This window comes from Paroedura picta, chromosome 12 (assembly GCF_049243985.1).
Source record: "Paroedura picta isolate Pp20150507F chromosome 12, Ppicta_v3.0, whole genome shotgun sequence".
NCBI classification, from domain to species: domain Eukaryota; kingdom Metazoa; phylum Chordata; class Lepidosauria; order Squamata; family Gekkonidae; genus Paroedura; species Paroedura picta.
This window is the reverse complement of record NC_135380.1, coordinates 34377922-34400076: the sequence shown is the minus strand read 5'-3', so window position 1 is coordinate 34400076 and position 22155 is coordinate 34377922. Positions and strand designations below refer to the sequence as shown.

General features: G+C 43.2%; 1 protein-coding gene across 4 annotated transcripts in view; it reads left to right on the top strand.

Moving 5' to 3' along the window:
* The window catches only part of CNTRL (centriolin), a 56059-nt gene that overhangs the window by 17647 nt on the left and 16257 nt on the right, over positions 1–22155 (top strand). For 2 of the 4 annotated variants that reach the window (XM_077306562.1, XM_077306561.1), the window contains 15 exons: positions 4620–4773; positions 5415–5635; positions 6270–6446; positions 7441–7575; positions 7954–8096; positions 9774–9981; positions 10877–11056; positions 12425–12604; positions 13259–13375; positions 13994–14138; positions 16118–16257; positions 17605–17695; positions 18173–18456; positions 19673–19857; positions 20793–20985. In XM_077306562.1, the coding sequence (XP_077162677.1) occupies positions 4620–4773; positions 5415–5635; positions 6270–6446; positions 7441–7575; positions 7954–8096; positions 9774–9981; positions 10877–11056; positions 12425–12604; positions 13259–13375; positions 13994–14138; positions 16118–16257; positions 17605–17695; positions 18173–18456; positions 19673–19857; positions 20793–20985 (2553 nt within the window). Of the gene's footprint in view, positions 1–2362; positions 2681–4619; positions 4774–5414; positions 5636–6269; positions 6447–7440; positions 7576–7953; positions 8097–9773; positions 9982–10876; positions 11057–12424; positions 12605–13258; positions 13376–13993; positions 14139–16117; positions 16258–17604; positions 17696–18172; positions 18457–19672; positions 19858–20792; positions 20986–22155 lie in introns of those variants that run through there. The other 2 variants (XM_077306563.1, XM_077306564.1) reach the window with 2 other exon arrangements.

The window sequence follows — 22155 nt, the reverse complement described above, 5'->3', positions numbered from 1 at the left end:
TGGCCAAACAAAAACAGTATTATCCTAGCTTCCCTGAATGCTCTCTGTCATGTGGTCTGCATGTCTTTCTTCCTTGCCAGCAGGGATAACTCCATGTTCTTATAAGGATGTGTCTCTAAATTACAACAGTCACTACAAATGTTGTTGTTTGGCTGTTACTGCAGTCAGATGACTGAATTATCCTCACATGGCATTTCAGTCTTCAGACATTGGTATGATTTGCAAGTGTGCCCCTGACTTTGTCTTATGTTTAACATAGAAATGAGAACTCATGAGGCTGATCTTTATGAAGTCAGCTATTGATCTGCCTGGCCCACTGCTGTCTTCTTTGACAGGCCTCAGGCAGTTGTCCTCCTGCTTGAGTTACTTTTGATTGCACCCTTGCTAATTGGGAGTCTCCAGGGACTGAACCAGAAGTTATGGCTTCTCCCACTCCACTGAGTTCAGTGAATGTTCTCCAAAACATCCTGCAAGTAACAGCCTTGCTCAGGTCTTGCAGACTGAGAGCCATGGCTTCCTTGACTGAATCCATCCATCTCATGTTGAGACATCCTCTTTCCCTGCTGCCTTTAACTTTTCTTGATATTGTTGTCTTTTCCAGTGACTTTTGTCTTCTCAAAATGTGACCAAAGAACAATAGCCTCCATGTAGTCTTGTTAGCAGTGGTTCTCAGTCAGCAGTGGTCCCGACCCCAAGCGGGGTCACCAAACAGATTGGTGGCAGTGGTGGTGGCGGCGGCCAGTGGCGGCAGGCAGCGGAGCCATGGCACTGGCCACCTCCAGATTGTGTGGACCTTGCATGCGTGTGTGCACCACCCCCGCTGCTGCCGGGTTGCGGCATTACAGCAGTTGAGAACCGCTGTTCTAGGAGAGTTCAGGCATGATTTGATCTGGAACCCGCTTATTTGTCTTTTGTGGCAAACCACACTATTTGTAAAATTTCCCTCCAGCATCACACTTGAAATGAATCCACTCTCTTTTGGACATCTTTCTTTATTGTCCATGCAACATTAGCAAGTAATGTTTCTGCTGCTTGCAATGGCTACTAACAGTCCATGCAGGGGAAGCTAACAGAACATCAGGAGAGAGGAGAAGGGATGGCAGTTGTTGTAAACACACCCGGAGTGATTTCAGATCTATTTATAATACAGCCCTGAGCAGATCACAAACACACTTGAAACCCCAGAACAGCATTAAAATTATTACAGGTTATTACAGACCAGTAAGTCCTCATAGAAATTGGATAGCCCAAATAATATTAAACGTAACTATTTAAAATTTCTCTAACTTATCAAAATTAAAACTAATTTCTGGTACAAACGTATATTTGATGTAACTTATAAGCTTTGGCACAAATCTTGGCTACCTAGCCTATTTAGAGACATCAATATTTTCTCTTAAAAGGAGCATACCCCAAGCGGCAAAACTCCATCTAAGAAGAAGAGTTGTTTCTTATACGCCGCTTTTCCCTACCTGAAGGAGGCTCAAAGCGGCTTACAGTCAACTTCCCTTTCCTCTCCCCACAACAGGCATCGTGTGAGGTGGGTGTGGCTGAGAGAGCCCTGATATCACTGCCCGGTCAGAACAGTTTTATCAGTGCCGTGGCGAGCCCAAGGTCACCCAGCTGGTTGCATGTGGGGGAGTGCAGAATCAAACCTGGCATGCCAGAATAGAAGTCCGCACTTCTAACCACTACACCAAACTGGCTCTCTAAAACAATGAGGGCACGCCTGTTTCTTTATCTCCTGCGGACCTCTGTTTGAAGGGAGCTTTTTGAAGGGAGCTGTTTGAAGGGAGCTTTTCAGCATTTTCTTTGAATATGGACAGTAGTTGCCGTATTGATCCCAAAGAGTAATGGGACAGCAGCTGTTAGCAGAACTGTATCTGAATTGTACATAGTCCTCAATCAGGGAGAAACTCTTTATTCTACAGGAGGAAAGTTCTCTGTGACTGAGGCTGTTATTTATCCGCACTTAAATTCCATCAAACTTGTTTCCCCTGCAAGAAACTTGAACCTACAGTTACATCGCCATGTCTTGATTTCATTTTTGTAATTTTGTAATTTTTGTAGCAAACTCCCATATAAATGTATAGGTAGCGAAAAAAATAAAGTGCTGTTCAATCATGCCAGGACTGCTTTTTGTTTTGTGTTTTGGATCCCCAGGGGTATCCGTCTAAAAAGAGCTGCCAAGTCAGCAGTCCAGAAACCCTGTCTTCCAATAGCAGCGTTCCATACGTTGCAGGGAGGCTTGCTCAATGAGAGGAAACGGCTTTCTCCAGAGACCGAGCCCAGCCTCTCAGAGAGCGGGGCTGTCTGTTAGCAGGCCTGGCGTCGATTGGCTGCCTGTGCTGCTTCCTGTGTTGTGATTTAAAGCAAACAGGACAGAGCCCAGCTAGCTGAGACAAGTAGGGATTGGAGAGCATGTTACCAGTGTGCGAGCGAGCGTCACAAAGAAACTCCTGCAGCCTCCGCAACGTCGCTTGCTTCAAACCACATCCGAACGAAAATGCAACTGTCAAAGAGAGAAGCTGATGTTCACGAGGAGACAGCGGATTAGGGTGGGGAACTATGACTTGGTTAAGCAACTTTTAGTGCTGCTTTTCTTTTACAATGAATGCCAGATTAGGAATAGGGCTTTTCAGCACATGATCTGAAAGGAAGAAAAGACAAAGAGAAGCCTGTAAGTGTCTTTCCACCCGCCCTCCAAAGACCCTCCCTGACCTCCACAGCTGCAGTGGAGAAAGCAGGGTTGAGCTGCAGGCACCGTTTACGTAGAACTTGTGCTTTGCATTACTGTGAATATCTAAAATGTTTTTCCTCTAGCTCCTAACTTAAAAAATTAGTTGTGATCACTTTATAATTTTGCTGAAGTAGTATTGTATTGCCTTATTTAATTATCAGCCGGAGAGTTTTGTAGAAAGACAACTTTTACTGTTTGGATATTTTTATTTTTGGTCTTTATTTTTCACTCTAGACCTCTCACCCATGTTTTAAAGTACTGCATTTATTAAAAGATCTTCGGCAAGGGCTGCTGGATGCCCCGCTGTCTTTACTGCTGTGATCTTTTATGTTGCACCTTGTTTTACTAATGAGTTCTGTGTTGGTAGGGGTACATAAACAGCCAAATACTGAATATCTGTCTGGAGGCAGTCTACCCTGTAGGGCAGGTTTTCTCACAGCCCTGGAAGGGTTTCTTCAATTGGGTGGCAGTTTTTAATTTTTTTAAAATTTATCGGGTGATATGACCGCATATGGTCCACCTGCCCCTCCCCTCCCAAAAAGGCCACTGATGAACCTGAAGGGGGTGGGAAAGGAAGGGGCACTGGCCAAACAAAGCTTTGCTGGCCTGGTGATGTCACATCCAGTGGGATTGCCTGGGTGATGTAACTTCTGGTGACATGTGACTTCTGGGGGTGTGGCAGGAAGGTGTGCCCTGCTGACATCACTTCCTGGGTTTCTCAAAGCCTGGTTTCAGAGGTTTCTCAACAGTAAAAAGGTTGAGAACTTTTTACTTTAGGGTTTTAGCCTCATGGGTTGGATTCAGGCTAAACTGGCCGTTTCCACTGAATCTTCCTTCTGACTGTAGATCACCCTCCTATCATTCCTCAGGGTCTTCAGTCCCCCAGGAGCAGCATTTGGTGGAGATCAGTGGGAGGGGGGAGGCAGGAAAGTTCCATTCTGCGGTTTCTGAAAGTCAGGAGGGTGCTTTCAGTTCCGGTCAAACATTGATAACAGAACATGCCACTTGGAAGTGTGTTGGCTTGATTCAGCTATGCAGCCAGCTCGAGCCCCCTGCTTATTAGGAGATACTGCGCCCAGCTATATTTAGCTGACACTGGATATTACAATTTGAAATCACCCGCTCTTAGGGTGAGATTTGCACGGGAAGAATGGACAGTCCTGTTTTTGTGTGAAAACTGAAATTATTAAACTGTTGTTCTGATTAGGTTATATCTTAGTGCAGAAGAACTAGTTTTAGAGGAATGATCGCTGCAACAATCAACCCTCACAGGATTTCTGACTGGGTGGGCGGCCTGATGCCTGCAGCCAGGAAAAGCCTCCAACAGAGACCATTACCATGTCTGCATTACATCCAACCCCCACTTCTGTTTTCTTAATGGTTTGAGAATTTTAAGTTGAATCCGGGATGAATTTGGCCATTTCCTTTCCAAAATTTAAAGGATTGTGCTTGGAGGCCAGGTTGACCTAACTTCCAGCTGTTATCATTTCTCTTCTCAATGGACTAACAGTTGTTTCCTGGCTGGCTTCCTCTCTCCCCACGCTGTGCTTCCCTGAAACATTCCCGGAATTCTGAGAGATAAACTTGTGTTTTTCCTCGAATTTAGAGTGTCGTGCCATTTTGAGTGCCGCTGAGCTGACCCAAAACTTCAGGTAGAACTTCCTCTTGGGTGTATCTGAATGCACACTCCTGACAGGAAGGCTGTAGGAAGGTTTCATTTTAAATTTATTAAATGTTTCATTTTTAAAAATACCAATCCTAAGGAGGTCTATTCAGAATCCTCCTCAAGTCGGTTCAATGAGGCTTAATCCCAGGAAAGTGTTTTTAGGATTGCGCTCAGAGATATTTAATAACATGACCATTTAACTGCAACTTACAGGCTCATATGAAGGCTCAGAAAGTAAGCAAAGAACAGCAACTCGACATGATGAACAAGCATTACAAACAGCTCGAAGGTCGCTTGGATGACATGTTGTCTCGGATTGCAAAAGAGACTGAGGAAATCCGGGATCTGGAGCAACAGCTCACAGATGGTAAAAACAGATCTCTGAAGATGGTTTTCTTAGCATCTAGCTCAGAGACTTTGGGTGGCACCACACTCGATGAAACAAATCTAACATTTGTCAGTATGGACCAGAACTGTAGCTGGGCATACCCAGTTCTAATTCCCATTCTAATGTGAAGCTAGAGTCATCCAGTTCTTAGCTATCCATTACTGAATTAGCTGAAATCTGTTTTTCTGTGTTGCTGAGCTGCTGATAGCAGAGGGCTAGATGCTGAAGCGGAGATACAGGTTGTTTGTTCATGCTTTATTCAGAGTTTTCAGTGCATAACTTGCATAATGCACCAATGACTTTGAAAATTAATTTTAAGCTTAAATTTCATTTGTTTTAACTTACTGTATTAATTTTTTGTGTTGTACACTGCCCTGAGCCAGCTTTCTGGATAGGGCAGTATAGCAATCAATCAAAAAATCACAATATAAATGTTCCTTATTAATACAAAACAACCAAAAAACCTTTGTCAAGGGCTTCTGCCTAAGATCACCTTCAATGATATTATTTCTGCTTCAAATAATGGAACAGCTCCCTTGTTTTTCTCATTTCCCCTGACCAACTAAACAGTAAAAATAGGCCCATGCCTCCCCAAATTCATTCTCTTTTGTTGCTTGCAGGCCAAATTGCAGCAAACGATGCACTGAAAAGAGACCTGGAAGGAATTATCATTGGGCTGCAGGAATATCTGGAGAGCGTCAAGGGTCAAGCCAAGCAGACCAGCGATGAATGCAGATCGCTGCGGAAGGAGAAAGAGGCTTTGCTGAAAAGGCTGGAGGTGCTGGAGGGTGAGAGAAGCCAGCTGGAAATAGTTGCCATGGATGCCGAGAACCTAAGAAAAGTAAGATGTGGGAACAGCTGTATTTCCCAATGCCAAAGAATCAATACTCCTGAAGGCAGCTTTCTCTCAAGAATTTGCCCTCAAATGTTGGATAGGGCCATGCAATTAAAGACCAGCCTTAGCTTTAGCCAATTGCCTGTGTAACTTTGTCTTTGGAGGTGCTGAGTGTCCTGCTGACATGTGAGGCAGGTTTGTAAGGGAGAAGCAGTGAGCAGGAGAGCTTACCTTTTTGTCTAGTTCTGGTTTTCTCTGTAGCCCTCTCCCACCCCCAATTTGACTAGCAGACATGCATCGAAATCCCCTCTTGGAGGGAGAGCAGCTAACTACTGCTTTTGCTGACTGCTTGCCTGCTTCCCCTGCCTAGGTCCTTGCTGTGGTGGTTGTTGCTTTGCACATTAGCTACAGACACTGGATTGCTATTTTGGTTTTATAAATCTAGGCCGCCTGCATGTTGAGTTGTTGATGGTGTCAGTCTGCTCTGATAGCCACAGGTCAGTATTAGCATGTAGGGAAAAAAAGATGCTAATTGCCAGTTCTTTGGATCACAGGCCCTGTCCATGAGTCACAGGCCTGTGCAATGGAAGGTGTAGAAGACATTTGAACTTGCAACAGCAAAATGCATGTCTGATTTCAGGAAATTGCAGAACTCGAACATGCCCTCCATGAGCAACGAGAACAAAACGAATCCCTGCAGGAGGCCCAAGGTGAACTGAGTGCTTATGAGGCTGAACTGGAGGCAGAGCTGAAGGCCCGTGATGCAGAAGCCAGTCAACACAAGGAAGAACTGGAGAGACTAAGACGGCTCAGTCAGGTGCGTGTTTTTAAAAAGTGCCAGAGAGAGCCATCTCCTTTCCAGACTCAAGTCAATTTCAAAACTTGCTTAATAGTGCACCAGATGGGGGTATCGGCTTGCCCGATAAAAAGAATTTAAAAGAATTTAAGCACAATGTTGCTTGAAAGCTGGCAGTCTTCCAAGATCGGTTTTTCTGTGGAGTTTGTCAGCATATTCATATAAGTGAAATTCATTCAGTTGGAGACTTTCCAATAAGAAACATGCAGCAATAGTAATTACATGAGCATGTATGTATTTTGCATGTATTTTGTGTCAGGATCATGTACTAGTTAGTGTTGGAATAGGATCTCGGGAGAACCAGGTCATGGAACTTGCTGTGTGACCCTGGGCCAGTCACTCTTTTTAAGCCTAAATTAACCTCTGAGCATTGATGATGTCAGGATAAAATGGAAGATAAGAGGACAATGTTGTTAGCTGCTTTGGGTCCCTGTTGGGAAGAAAAACAAGCTATAAATTAAACTAGATAAGAAATTAGATAAGAAAGCACAATGCCATTTTAAAAATCCGGCCTATTTTGACTAGGTTTCAGCCTTTGTACAAATGGACTTCTTTAGTTCAAGGAGAAAGAGCTCTTCAGAGTAGTTCCAGTTTGGAAGAGAAGTTAATTTAGGCAATGTAAAAATACTGAAGCAACAGAGACGTGTAAGGTCAGGACCCACTGGCCTCCAGGGCCTCTGAGCCAGTAAAGCAATTAGGGAATACACAGCATCCTGTATAAATTCCCAGATTTGTGATTGGGGAACTCAGGGTGGATACCCAAAACAAACTGGATGGACAGAAGTCAAGCAGAGTGCTTTCTTCAAAGACTGTTCATGTTTTCCTCAGGAGAAAGATCTGTTCTTTCACATCAGTGTGCTATCTAGTTGTTCCCAAGCTAAGTCTTCTGTAGAAGAAAGGAGAACTACTTTTGTCACTTTTAAAAAATGGAAATATTTTTCTTTTGGGGGGGAAGCTTGAACACTCTGCTCTCCAAGATGAACTTAGCAAAGAAAGACAAGCCTTGGAAAACGCTCATGCCAAAGCTCAATTGTTGGAAGAGAAAGAACAGGAAAATAACAACCTGCTTGCCCAGCTCAAACAGCTACAGGTAGAGTATTTCTCTTTTTAAACATTTTGATTTTGCATGTGTGGCACTTTGATGTAACTAGAGGGCTCCAGCCTTCAGTGAAGGTCAGTCATGCTTCTAGGCTGCCTGTTTTGTCTTGTACAAATCTCAGTATCAAAAATTAAAGGTGGCCACATCTGAGCAGGTTCAGACAGAATTATCAAAGGAAATTATCTTTCTTGTGTTGACAGTTCCCTGTAGCAACTGCGTTTGTAGCTCCACAAGCAAACTATTCTGGAGAGGGTGCAGTAGAATAGACATGTTGCTGAATATGGTTTTATACAATTGTGGCAAGAAGGGGGGCAGAAAAGCCTGTATTTCTTTGGAAACGTGAACAGCTCTCAAATCTGTTCATTGCAGAAAGACAATAATTTCTTGAAACAACAAGTAAAAGATACTCAAAATCAACTGAATCATGCTGTTAACAACTTAATTCACCCGGATGAAGTCTCTGCTCGTGTGAGTGAACTGAAAAGAAAGCTGGAGACTGGAGCAGAAATCAGGTGAGAAAAGCCCTCTTGAAGGGGCTTACTGAGATAATGTGGTGTAGTGGTTAATGTAAACTAGAAACCAAGAATGTGTGTATGTGTAAAGTACCATCAATTCACAGCTGACCTATGGCAAAGCAATGAAGGCCTTTGACAATTCAATAAACAGTGGTGGTTTGCCATTACCTATCTCTGCGTGGTAACCCTTGGTGGTCTCCCATTCAAGTTCTAACCAGGACCTACCCTAAACAGCCAATATTGGGCTAGCCTGGGCTGTCCAGATCAGGGCAAGCAAAAAATACCTTGGGTCACATCTTGCGTTTTCAGCAATATATCACAATGACAATACTGGCCCTACAGGGTTGTACTAAAGTGTATTCTGAATGCTCAAAAAGTCATGCTAGTGATAATGCATGTGAAGCCTGGGAACTTGGGAGAAAGTGCTGTATAAATGTAATGGTCTTGTTCACCTGAAAAGTGAGTCTATGTTACTTTTGATATTTCTCCTGAAGCCCTTTCATAAAGTGGTGACCTTTACTAGTCCCCTTACTTGAAGGTAGCATATGAAATGTCTCCATCTGAAAAACAGCGGTTTTGTCATCCTTAATACAGAGGGCAAGAGCTGTTTTCCTGAGGGGCAGCTGCCAAACATATACTGGCAGGGCACCCCTCAGTTGTGGGTTTATGCGACAACGAGGATAGATTTGTGTTTACATTTCTTTAGCAGATGAATTTCATGGCTTTGCAAAAGATTAGACAATGATTTCAGAAGTTAATTTATTAATAAGATCCTCTTCATTGTCTAGCCTTCTCTCTCAAGATCACTAAAATTAATACCGATCATCTAATTATTTAGAAGCGACCTTGACATAGATCTCAGGTTGTTTCGAGAAGCCACTATGTGCGCACTTTTGGTTGCACAATTCATTAGCAACGAGAAAGTAATAATGCAAAAGAAAAAGGAAGGGACACAAATGAGTGCAAAGTGTGGCTTTGTGTTATGTAGCAGACCCTTGGGGTGGTGTTTTCTTGGACTGTAGCACATATGTAATGTGTGCTTTCTGGAGAGATCAGCACAGGAATTGGCACAGTACCTATCAGTCTACCCTGTGTTGAACTCTGCAATATTGCCAGGAAAAGTAAACTGTTTGTGGACTGACTTGGTATGAAGCTGTTTCATGTGGTCATGCTCATGCTCAGGCACTTCAGCCAATTGAAGCTCCCTGTGTTTTGAAGCCAGCATCTCCCTTTCTGATCTTTACAGCTTACACTTGGTATGTTCCATAGATGCCGCTCTTTTGTATTGTGGAAAATACCTTCTTTCTTGACAGTTCAGCAGTCAAATTAGATATTCATCAGAGACTTTGATCTCATAGTCCAAGTCTCAGTCAAAGACATCAAATGTCTGCCTCCCTTGAACGCCTCTCCTTCAGCAGGTGTTCCCCCAATGCATGTTTGCTTTGGCAGGGAGAAAACCAGTAGAGGAAGGGGAGTGTAAACAAAAGAAAACCGCTAAGTATTTTCCCCCCCCTGCCACTTCTTCTACACCGCATCCTCTCCTTTTTAAGATGTTCTTCCACAGATTGTCTAGTTTGTCTCTGTGACACAGGCCTTAAGATATCGATCATAAGCTTAATCCACAGTTCTTCCTAACTCTGCCCCTTTCTCTCCCTCTTCTTTTTCTTATTGTAGGTGTCATGACTCAAAGGATATTTTAGGGGAAAGCCTTGCAGATCTGCAGACGCAATTTGTTGAGATTCTCGCTCATTCACGGCAAGAGACTAAGGCAGCACAGACCAGGGAAAGGGAGCTGCAGAAAGAGATAGCTTCTCAGCAAGCTAACCTGGAAGAGGCACAAGAGAAATACAGGCTGGCCTGCAACAAAGCTGCAGAAGCCAAAGTAAGAGGATTACAGATTACACAAAGGCGTGACGAAAGGTCACTTTTCATTTTCTGTATCGCTCCGAGGAGTGTTTTGGCAGAGTCAGAGAGTTCTTATGCACATGTTTGGTTATATTTCTTTGAGTACATCTGGTATGACCTCCATGCTGTAGTCCTCCTGGATAACTGAATATTAAGAAGCTAAAACAGTCATGCATTCTGCTTGGTCTGCAGTCTTAAATAAGAAGCCTATTCAGCATGAAACGCCTGAAGGTTTCAGAGGTCGATTATAGAGTTGGATACTATATTTGTTGGAATTACCAGTTGGCCTGCAAAGGATTTTTAAAAATTATCTTTAAAACCTGATATCACAGGACAAACAATGAAGGCCCTGGAGGGAGTGGGAAGGAGAGAGGCCCCAGGTTATGCTCCCACAGGTTATGCATACACAGTTATGCTTCCCAAGCATATTCTTGAAGCTGAAGGATGTTTCAGGGGTTTCCCCCCCAAAAAAAATTGAGAAAGGCTGATCTAACACAACTCTTGAGGCTGAAAACACAGAGCAGGGCTTCTACAAGAGAGTTCATTGTATGGATAGGATGATGGTGAAGTTCTTTGTGCTTATGGAACTGCAGTGCTATGTACCATTATGCCACTGCATAAATCATAAGAATCTCAGGCTTCCAAATCCTGCAGCTGATCTTGTGCTGTTGTTACGTAGTGTATCTTCTAAATGCTGTCCTGGAACAGGATCCTTTTTACGGTTTGTAACAGGAGGCAAAAGAGAATGAGGCCTTTGCACAAATTACTACATGCTGCTAACTTTCATCTTCTGGGACCGTGGCAGGCCTTAGCGAGGTAGTGTGGGAAAGGAGCGCATCATCTTCCCTTTGTTCCTTGCATTTCAACTCCAGATTAAATCTGAAAAGAGACAGAATGAGAACCGAGTTCGGCAGCTAGAGAATGAAATCCAACAGCTGACTGAAAAGCTGAAGAACATGGAGGAGATCCAGTCCCTGACAGATCAGCAGCTTCAAGATGCTGAGGAAGAGAGAGAGAGAATTCTTGCTCAGCTGGAAGACTTGGAGAACAGGGTAGGAAGCCTCTGTTAAAACCTGTGCAAATAGTAAAGATATGCGACTTACCCTTCTGAATAAGCCTTACCAAAATACCTAACTGTTTTGGTTATATTTAATGTGAACCCATGCCACAAGAAAGAAACCAGAAAATTCCTGATACTAATGGCATATCTTCTTTCATAATAATTGTATTTACAGTATTTATGCTCTTTCTTTCACTTTGTTAAATAATCAGAATGGTTTACAAAAGATAGAAGCTTGGTTCCTATGACTCCCTTCTGGCAACTCTTAAGCCAGGCTTTCTCGACCAGAGTTCCGTGAAACCCTGGGGATGGCCCTGGAAGGGTGTTCCAAATGGATGGGAATTAGTTAATTTTTAATATATATACTTGAATTTGTTAAACATTTATCAGGTGATATGACCATATATGGTCATGCCCCCCCCCAAAATGGCCAAAGATGGCCTGGAGAGGGTGGGAAGGGGAGGGGCCCCAGGTGGGCATGTACACAGCTATGCTTCCCAAACCCACGTCTGGGTTTCTTGAAGCCTGAGGATTGTTTCAGGAGTTTCTCAATGGTAAAAAACTTGAGAAAGGCTTTCTTAATTTAACAGAGAAAGATTTTCTTCTTCAGAAGACTTCATGTGTTGAGGAAGTCCTTCACTATTGCAGAAAGTCTTAACGGAAGAAGACAAGGGATTCAAACCCAGAATTGTTACAATATGTAGCAATCAGGATGTAAAAATGAAAAGCACATCAATGAAAACAATAAAACTCCAAACCAAGGATGGAGATAATAATTTGTTGTTAGGTGCGAAGTCATGTTCGACCCATCGCGACCCCATGGACAATGATCCTCCAGGCCTTCCTGCCCTCTACCATTCCCCGGAGTCCATTTAAGTTTGCACCTACTGCTTCAGTGACTCCATCCAGCCACCTCATTCACTGTCGTCCCCTTCTTCTTTTGCCCTCAATCGCTCCCAGCATTAGGCTCTTTTCCAGGGAGTCCTTCCTTCTCATGAGGTGGCCAAAGATAATAATTAGTCAGTCAAAAAAACAATAATAACAGAACTCCAGCACAAGAAACCTCAAAAAGCTGTTCCAAAAGCACTACAGAACAAGCAGGTCTTAACAGAGCATCAACAAAAATGAAGGGAAGGGCCAAATGAACTTTAGGGGGCAAAGAATTCCATGGTCAGGGAGGGGGGGGTCAGGGACAGTGATTGAGAGGGTCTATTCTGCACCCTACCCACTTGACTTCTGACACCACAATTTGATGAAACAGGCACTATTTTAGCTGTTTCCAAGGCCTGTTGATTTGTATGCAGGGAGGCTTGCTTCCAAGCAATTTCATCTCAACTGAATAACACTTTTCTCTGTTCAGAAAACTGCAGAAGATGCCAGGTCACAAAGGCAGCTTCGTGGCATCAACAGAGAACTGGAGGAGTTAAAGCAAGCCATATCTGCTTCAGATAAACAGGCCACAGCAGAGCTCTGTGCAGCCAAAGATCAGCTCCAGTCGCTTCACGGGACCGTCCGCAAAATTAACCAGGAACGCTCTGAGGTACTTTGGGGCTGAATTGTGAATCTGGATACCCTTAGCAAATTATTTCTCTTGATGATTATGCAGTGGGTGAAGCTCTTCATAATACATCTTTAAGAATGGAGTGTAATATTGGATTGCAGTGTGAAAACAACTTGCTTGGTTTTAATTAATACGGGGTGGAGAGTGCATTTGACAGTATACTTGGAGCTTAGAAAAACGTGTCACAGGAACAAAACCGAAAGGGAAATTATAGGAGAAAAAATACATCATCCATCTGGCCAGATTTTAGCCATTTTCCTGCCTGCTGGTCACTCTCTGGTTGCTTCTTCAAAGGGTAAATTAGCATTGTGGCTGTGAGACTCAGCAGAACAATGCCCTCGACTAGACAAGCAGGACCCGTATATAAATCAGGCTAGAAGCATACAAATACATAGTGGCTCCCCAAGGAACTCTGTTTTAATTCACTCATCTGTACATCTCACTTTCATACATGACTATGACCTTTGCCCCTTAGGTATTAGTTATCTTGCAGCTGGGTCCCTTACTTCAAATGAGAAAATAAAGCAGCAGCGTAGATATAGGTCTTGCAAAGCTTTCTGTTTTTAGGGCAAAGTATAAACAGCTGTGCATGTGTAAGAGAAGTTCACGGTTCTGTTATGTTTGAAATCTTAGGAGCTTCGGGAAGCAGAACAATCCTCTATGGAGGCCATTCAGGCCTGGAGGGACCTTGCCAGAGCAGAAGAAGAGATAGAACTGTTGCAGAAGCTTTTGAAAGACAAGGAAGAACAGGTTTGGTAGCACTTTTCTCGCCCGGCGTCTTGCTAAGCAACATTAAGCCAAGGGACAAGCATGTAATATAGGCACAGACATGAGGAGCAAGTGCGGGGGGGGGGGGGCTTGATTCCCGTTGATTTCTTGGAACACAAGACCTGGTCAGCCATTACTTTTCAAAGACAACGAGTGTTTTCAGGCACAGAGGAATGACCATTAGGGTCAGTGATTCAGACTGTTTAGTTTTTATCCTTCCTTTCCTCTGAGGAGCTCAGGGTACCATACGTGATTCTCATGTCCTCCATTTCATCACCACAACAATCCTGTGAGGTAGTTTAAGCCAAGTGAGAATGGTTGTCCCATGGCCACCCAGTTAACTTGATGGTTGAGCAGAGGTCTGTACTCTCTAGTTTTAGACTAACACACTACTCCAGACACTTACAATAGTAGATACAGGGTGGGCTATGGTTCAGAAGACAAGATCCAAATGGACCTGTTACATGACTGCTTAGATGTCATGCCAGAATCCTTGATTCAGTGGCTTTCAGAATGCAATATTAAGTGTCATTCTGACTAAAATGTTTTGGCTAAACTAAACCAAAACACAGAGTTTTGACTAAAACTATTTTCTAATAGTTTCAGTATGAAATGGAAAAAGCTGATGCTCAGACAGCGACATCAGATTTTCAGAAAGACCAGATGGAGAAGTTAAAGCAGCTGCTGAAACGGCAGAAGGCAGAAATCGACCGACTTCGGAATCTGTTAAAGCAAGCTGGGGCAGGTAACATTTTTCCTAGCCTATTTTTTTTTCTTGCATTGTGCTTCAGGTTTTGAAGTAACTCATCTTTATTTTCTTCTTTGCATATTCTGTCCCTGATTTTTTAAAACAATACTATAAGTTCCTTACGGCAGGAGATAAAAAATTCACACTGCATGTCTAAAACTCCTTTTCTTCCCCCCATTTGAGAGCACCGTGTATCAAAAAACTCTCGCAGTAAATGATGATGATGATGATGATGATGATGTCAGCCATTCAGTTGAGTCCGACTCTTGGCGATCCCATTGCTCAGCTGCCGCCACGATTTCTGATCTTGCATCGCTTCTTTTAGTGGCATAATGTTCTGGCCGGTGTCCATTTTGATCATGTCTAACCACTGCATTCTTATATCGGCCTTGTTTAATTTTTCCACTGACCAGTCCTAGTATAATTGCTTTCTCCGTTAATATGGCCAAAGCAAGTGAGCCGGAGTTTCTTGATTTTGCCTACCAGTGATAGATGAGGCTTTATGCGCTGTAGTATTTCCTAGTTCATGACTTTTGCCATCCATGGAACGCACAGAAGCCTTCTCCAACAACTGACAAAACACTGGTTTCAAAGCCAAGCTCAACTCAATCAGTCACATCACAGGAAATGATGCTGTCCAAATTCTGTAAGAGAAAAGGTTTCCCTAAGTGGCTGTTTCATAATACATTTCTTTATTTGGTTCAGATCCCAGGGCTGCTTAAGCCATTTCAAAATCTGAGGAATCAGGCCCAGGGCCAACTAGCCAGGATTCCTAATTTCAGAATTACATGTAAAGGGAAAAAGAGGGAGTGAAACATCTTCTCCACCATCTGGGCTTTGGCATTTGTCATACTCATACAAATTATTGCATTTGAACTGCGTGTGACCATCTGGGTTCTTACTGATTTTCACTCTCACCCACTTAAACCTAAATAGAGAACCTAAAACAGGTGCTGGTCTATTTTTGCTGGTTTCTATATCAGAGGTCACCATTGTTCTCCCAGATAGCTCTGGTGCAATACAACTTCATTTCCTTCAGGGTAGCTAGAATTTAAGACTCCACGCATTCCCATCAACATAACTAAAATGATTCACGTTTTCTTTTTCATACTTCTGAGAGAGTAGCAAAAAAAACATAATCCCTTCAACAGCACCATGTGATTAGTTATATTATTTATTTCTAACAGGACCATCCTAAGCAGATTTATACCTTTCTAAGCCTAGAAATCCTTGGGTTTAGAAATGTGTAACTCTGTCTAGGATGGTGTTGTCCATGTACTTAAATTTTCACAATACTCAGATGATGACACAGAATATAAAATGAGGAAGTCCCCATTACATAACCTCAGTTGGAATCATTGGGATATATGGGCACACTTTGGGACCACTAGCAAACTATTTATTGGTCTGCTCTCTGTTATAGCGGATTTTTGAAAATCTGTGGTCCAAAATAGTCTTGGCCTTCCATACCTTCCAGGTTGCCTCTGGTCCTTCTGGTTTTGAGGATGTACTTGGAGAAATTCTGAAATCCAGTTTCAAGGGAGCAGGAGGGCTTCAGTGTTCCTGTTTATGAATAGAACTAGATCATGCAGCTTGAGTAAGCAAGCTTGTGACTCAACTTTATCAGTCCTTCCAAATAATTTAGAGCTGCCTTATTCAAGCAAGAATCTAGCAGTCAGACCAGACCTCATCAGAGGATTCTTCTAATGCTCTATAAGCTCTTCAAGTGGGTGGGATCAAGAGAATTGCAAACCAAGTGCTGCTTGCAGAATGGTTTGCCTGCCCTTCTCCTCCAACTGCATCCTTTGTACCTCCTGCTTTTGAAGACGGGAGGACACTCAGGAATGATATTCAAGGTCAGACAGGGGCTGCAAGGGGAGTGGACCATCCTTTCAGATGGCTCAAGCCAGCCTTGGATCCAAGGCAATCTGTACCAAAGCACAGGTAATAAACTAATGCAGATGTTTCTTTTTCAGGCAACAAGGAAGAAATTGGCAACATATTGGATGAAATTGAAGCACTCAAACATGCCATCTCTGTCCAGAATGACACCCTGGCCAGTGTGCTAGATCCACGGAAGCAAAGGGGACATGTGTACCTGCCAACGTCATCGCAAGTATGATTTGATGGGAAGGAACTAGATATGGAGATCTTCCCTTTAGAAAGCCTTAGAGGAATCTTGAAAAATTGATACCTACTCAGATTGAGGGATATCTACTCATTCTGCAGGAAGTGGAGTGGCTAATTGTTCCTCATCTACTGTTTCCCCCCTGGAGTTCCATTCCTGAGCTGCTTTCCACCCCACCCTGGGTCCCATATGGGGGAATGCGGCAAACAGCTGTCCAGAACCCAAACAGGGAGTGCTGAGTTGCAAGGGAAAGCATTGTGTGAAAGAAGAGTCAATTGCCATTTCTCCCCTTTAAAGAGCTCTCTCCAGACACCGCCTTGAAGTGGGCAGAAATTAATGCTATTTGGCTGGGTCAAGTGTAGTTCCCTCTTGAGAGAAAGCAAAAAAACGGGTTGCTTGGCTGATCTCAAGTGTGTACAGCAGTGCAGGGTTATTTTCATTACAGAGCTTATTAGAGAATCTTAATTCATACATTTGTCCCTCTTGCATATGGTGGCAGCTCTTTTATGATACTACCTTGCTTGGCCAGACAAAATCTTCTGGTTTGTTCAGAGTTCCACATCCCAACTGCAAATCAGTAGCTTCATGCTACACATTACAGATCTCCAGGGTTTCATTGAAGCCAACAGTCAGAAGGAAATTGGCCACCAAATCTCAAAGGATACTAGTCACTTCATTTAACAGGCCTGATCCTTAACATGCTTCTAGCTTTTCTTTGTTCATTCACAGATAGTTCTTCCAAGCTTTGTTGATTGCAAGCTTTGTACTTGTTTAAGAAGCTGCAGGCCTGCTTCAACATTGTGTTTAGCTTGGAGATCAAGTTACCTTGGCCAGAGCCAGAAGGGCTGTGTTCTGAGACCCACAAACCACACCGTGCCCTGTATTGGCTTCCACAATGCATCACACTGTTCTCTTTCTTCTGCTTGCCAAATTTAGAAGAAGAGAGAAGAGCTGGGGGTTTTATATCCTGCTTTTCATTACCTGAAGGAGTCCCTAGGTGGCTTACGAATGCCTTTCCCTTCCTGTCCCCATAACAGACACGCTATGAGCTAAGTGGGGCTGAGAGAACTCTAAGAGAACTGTGACTAGCCCATGGTCACCAAGCTGGCTGCATGTGGAGGAGGAGTGGGGAATCAAACCTGGTTCTCCAGATTAGAGTTCACTGCACTTAACCACTATACCACAGTTTAAATTCCCCAAGCATTTGATTCTCGCTAACAAATTGCAACAATTCATGTTGGACCCAGCAAACAAGAGGGACTTGTATGAAATTATATCATGGCTGCTATTGACTTGGAAAATTTGACAAATTGCGCATTTCAATTTTTTTTCAAGGCATCTACTCCTGCATCTCATAGTACCAAAGACTCTGGTGTTGGCCTACAGTGTCCCATGTCCACTGTCATCAGAAAAGGTCACAGAGAAGGTAAGCCAAACAAGAAGGCAGCTTCTGTCATACCCATGGCCAGAGCCTGCTGGGCATACACACCAGGTAGAAGTGGCCTGCCAGAACCCGCCTCTTGGGAAGGTAGGTCGGATTGATCCTCATCAGGTTCATTCAGATTTCGGGACTCGAGAGGAAGGCAGTTTCTCTACCACAGCAAATGGAGGAGCAACCCATTTAAGAACATTTTCTTGCCCTGTAGCTCTTACAAGGGCAGGAACCCTGTGGGCTGCTAGGCCAGTAGAAAAACATGCAACTTGCCTACACCTGTGCATGTTTCTTTGGAAGTAAGATCCATTATACGTCAATGAGTTTGACTTTCTAGGATATCTGACTCATCTGCTAACCCTTACTTTGAAGGTAGGGGCAAACTGCATCTGCCAGTTTAGAATTGAACACTTTTCACAGTGTTTGAGAAAGTATCCAAACAGATTCTGTTCACTGTATCCCTTATCACAGGGAACCATGAAGACGGTGACGTGACGTTTGGTGGCTCCGCTTCCTTTGTGCCGCCTCCTGGTTCTGCCATTTATACCCTGCTGCCAGATGGGACTCCTGCACCTCCCGGGATGGTGATCTACGGCCCTCCTCCTGTAGCAGCCAGTGGGGGACAGCTGGCTCCCGCTACAGTCATATACGGATCCCCTCCAGCAGGAGCCCAGCTGGTCCTTCCGGCTAACTGTTCAGTGCCTCTTGTCCCTGTTGGAGTCCTTCACTGCAACATACCTGAGCACCATAATCTGGTAAATTGCTAAATTCAGTATTTGAAATTTACACATATTCCTCAGTGTGGTATAGTAGAGTTGGGAAGTCCCTTGTTACAAGTCTGGTGTAAACTGACAAGATGACCTTGGGCAAGCTGCTCTTCCCGACCCACCACGCCCACCCTCAGCTCTTCCGTATGTAAGCGGGGAGTGAGAATGTTGGTCAGTCTCAAAATGCTTCAGTAAGGATTGCTGAGATCATTTGTACGAAGTCTTGTGAACATCACTTTTTGTGAATACAAATAAAGTGATTTGGATTTTGTCTAAATCCAAGAATGCATAGTTTACATATAAAATGAACAGGTTCTAGTACTGATTCAAGTGGGTAGCCGTGTTGGTCTGAAGCAGCACAACAAGACAAAATCAGAGTCCAGTGGCACCTTTAAGACCAACAAAGATTTATTCAAGGCATGAGCTTTCGAATACAAGCACTCGAAAGCTCACGCCTTGAATAAATCTTTGTAGGCTCAAGCATTGTAACTAAACTCCTTTTCCCTGTGGACCATTGTTCATTTTCAAAGAAAGAAGTAATCAGTGTGTTTTGTACACATTGGAATAGAATAAGGTCATAATTTATTAGATTCTGAAGGAATATACATGTTAATCTGGTAGGAGCAACAGAGTTTGGTGGCACTTGAGACTAACTGATTTACTGTGGCAGAAACGTTTGTAGCTCTACTCCAGGGAAGGTTGTGGTGTAGTAATGTCACATGCTCTGGTTATAATTCGACATATATAACTCTGCAGTGTATATTCTTGGCTGGAAAATTTAAATGTGAAAATATTCTTAGCAGGATATGTTTGCCTGCATTCTCTAGGCAAAAACCAAGGAACTGAATCAAAGTAAAACTTAGGTATTGATGTAACCTGTCAGATTAGAGCGCATACTGTTGTTGGGAAGCATGGAAATTGTCTTCACACATATATAAAAGCACTCCAGATGTTTAGAAGTCATGTTTCCCCAATGCACATCCAGTGTACGTTGCAGCATCTTCAGATGAGGCAAATATCAATAGACACCCAGAGTAGTCTGGCTCCCAGTGTGTGTCTACTGCTGCTATATTTTTTTGGTGCACATTCCCTTCAAATATTTTTGTACTTCCTGCACCAAGGGGTGAACCTGTTGAAAATTTGTCCTGCCCTCTAAAATGTGAAATTTTCTTGTCTTTCTCATTGTACTGTGTATTTGCTGCAGGAGAATGAAATCTCAAGATTAAAAGTTATACTCGATCAGTTAAAGTCTCAGAGGCAAGAGGGTGACCTCAATAAAGACAGGGAAGAATTGTACCAGGACATTGAGAACCTCTTGAGTGAAAGAGAAGAGCTGAAACATGAAGTAGCAGAGCTGCACAGAACAGCCCAGAAACGAAGGACACACAAGTAAGGATGTTCTGTCACATCTTAATGAGACACTGAAGTTTGTTTTTCTTTGTGCCCCAAGTACTTGTTGATACCATCCAAGAACCATCAGAGGCCAATACAGACTGTTCACAAAGTTCCTGTGTCCCAAAAGACAGCACCAAGATTGTGGATTGTCAAAGAGCTATGCTAGTTGCCTATTCAGTTTCCATCAGAATTCATACCATGGGTCATTGGCTTTTAAAGACCTAAACTGTCAAGGAGCAGAGTCTTTAAAGCTCTCAAGAGGCATTTTTTCAATAATCAGTGTTGCCAGCAGAAGCCATTTTTCACAGAATCCCAATTTTAGAGACAGGGTAGAATCATAGAATCATAGGGTTGGAAGGGGCCATACAGGCCATCTAGTCCAACCCCCCTGCTCAACGCAGGATCAGCCCAAAGCATCCTAAAGCATCCAAGAAAAGTGTGTATCCAACCTTTGCTTGAAGACTGCCAGTGAAGGGTGATCAGTTACTGGTGACGAGGCCTTTCTGGTGTTGGCCCCTGGCCTCTGGAATTCCTAAAACCTTCTCTCTTCAGGTTTAGGTGCTAGGCGACAACATTTCTGTTCACCCAGGCATTTTCCTGAGATCTGTTCTACATGGCCCATTAAAAAAAAAATGTTTGCTTTTAATATGTGTTTTTTGCTGCTATTGTCATTGCTAGGGAGAGTTTTAGTTATTTCTGAAAAGGCACTTTAAATTAAAATAGTTCTCCAGCATTGTCCTCGAACTTCACCCACACTGTCAGCCTCACCTACCTCACAGACTGCCTGTTGTGGGGAGTGGAAAGGGAAGGCGATTGTAAGCTGCTTTGAGATTCCTTCAGGTAGAGAAAAGTGGCATATAAGAACCAACTCTTCTTAAACTCCTTGATGAATCATTCTGAGTTGACTTCTTTGCATTCTGTGTTGCCAGGGGCTTCATTGACGGGCATGTGAACAGCTTGATTACAGAGATGGAGTTGGAGAAATCCCTCCAACGTCAGGAAGACATCGCAGATGAAATGGAATGCATAGAAAAAACTCTTCTGAAGAGGCGGGCGGAACTTAGGGAGGCAGATAGACTTCTTGCCGAAGCAGAAAACGAACTTGAAAACACTCGAGGAAAAGTAATTTTGTTTGTTTTTAATAAAATCTTAGAAATTCAGAGTTACATAAGCAGGGGCAGTCAACCTGTGGTCCTCCAGATGTCCATGGACTACAATTCCCATGAGCCCATTCCAGCATGGTTCATGGGAATTGTAGTCCATGGACATCTGGAGGGCCACAGGTTGACTACCCCTGACATAGAGGGCCCAGTAGAATCTCTGTCTGTAGGTACCTTATACTTACACTGTTTAATTCACCTTTAGTTTCAGTGAGGAAGGCATATACTATAACTAATGTAAATAAATTGGGGCAGAACTCCTGTACTTCTAGTGAGTGCATGTAAAAGAATTCTGAAGGGGCATCGGCTTTTCCCCCTGCAAACTTATTACAAGAAAAATAGTGCCTACCAAAAATCCTTCCTGGTGTGCATCCAATTAAGGTAAATGAAATTAAATAAATTAAATAAATAAATAAATGTAGAGGAGCCCTGTTCCTCCTACTGGATTTGGCAACCCTAAAGATGGACAGTTTTGTTTTCAGTAGGTTCCTCTATCCCATATCTTCTACCAGCTCTGTACTTTTGCCATCCCTTCAGGAAGGCTTCCAGCACCCACAACATCACTTCACCAACTCCCCCACACACACACACATGTAGGTCCACAGGTTGACACAATCACACACAGTGTGGCTGATCCTAATGTCATGTCAGTGCCTTTTGTGAGATCTTTGGGAGGGGATTCCTCTGGTGACATTTTTACTTACTAAAGTCAGTTCCGGTTACATGATTTTATGAGGACAACCCACGTTATGCAAATAATTTTCATGACTGTAGCAACGTGGAGATCTGTGCCTGGAGTACTGTATGCGAGGACTGCAGTTCAACTGATGATCAGGAAAAGAAAAACGCTGGAACGGATTATTCACATATTGTATTTCCATGCATCTCCAGATACTGGAATGATTGTCCATTGCTATTTTGTATCTGGGAGCAAAGGCTGGTGAATTATCCTTAAACACTTGACAGTGCAAAAATTGTTACAAAGTGTATGACACAAATGGATTTTTTAAAGGAATTATTCTCCTGTGTTCTGCTTTTCCATCCAAAATTTTGTCTTTCTCCTCCACACTGTTAGAGACAAAGCAAGTGCCAGGCAACTACAGATAAAGAGACAAGAGCCATCTGTTCTAAT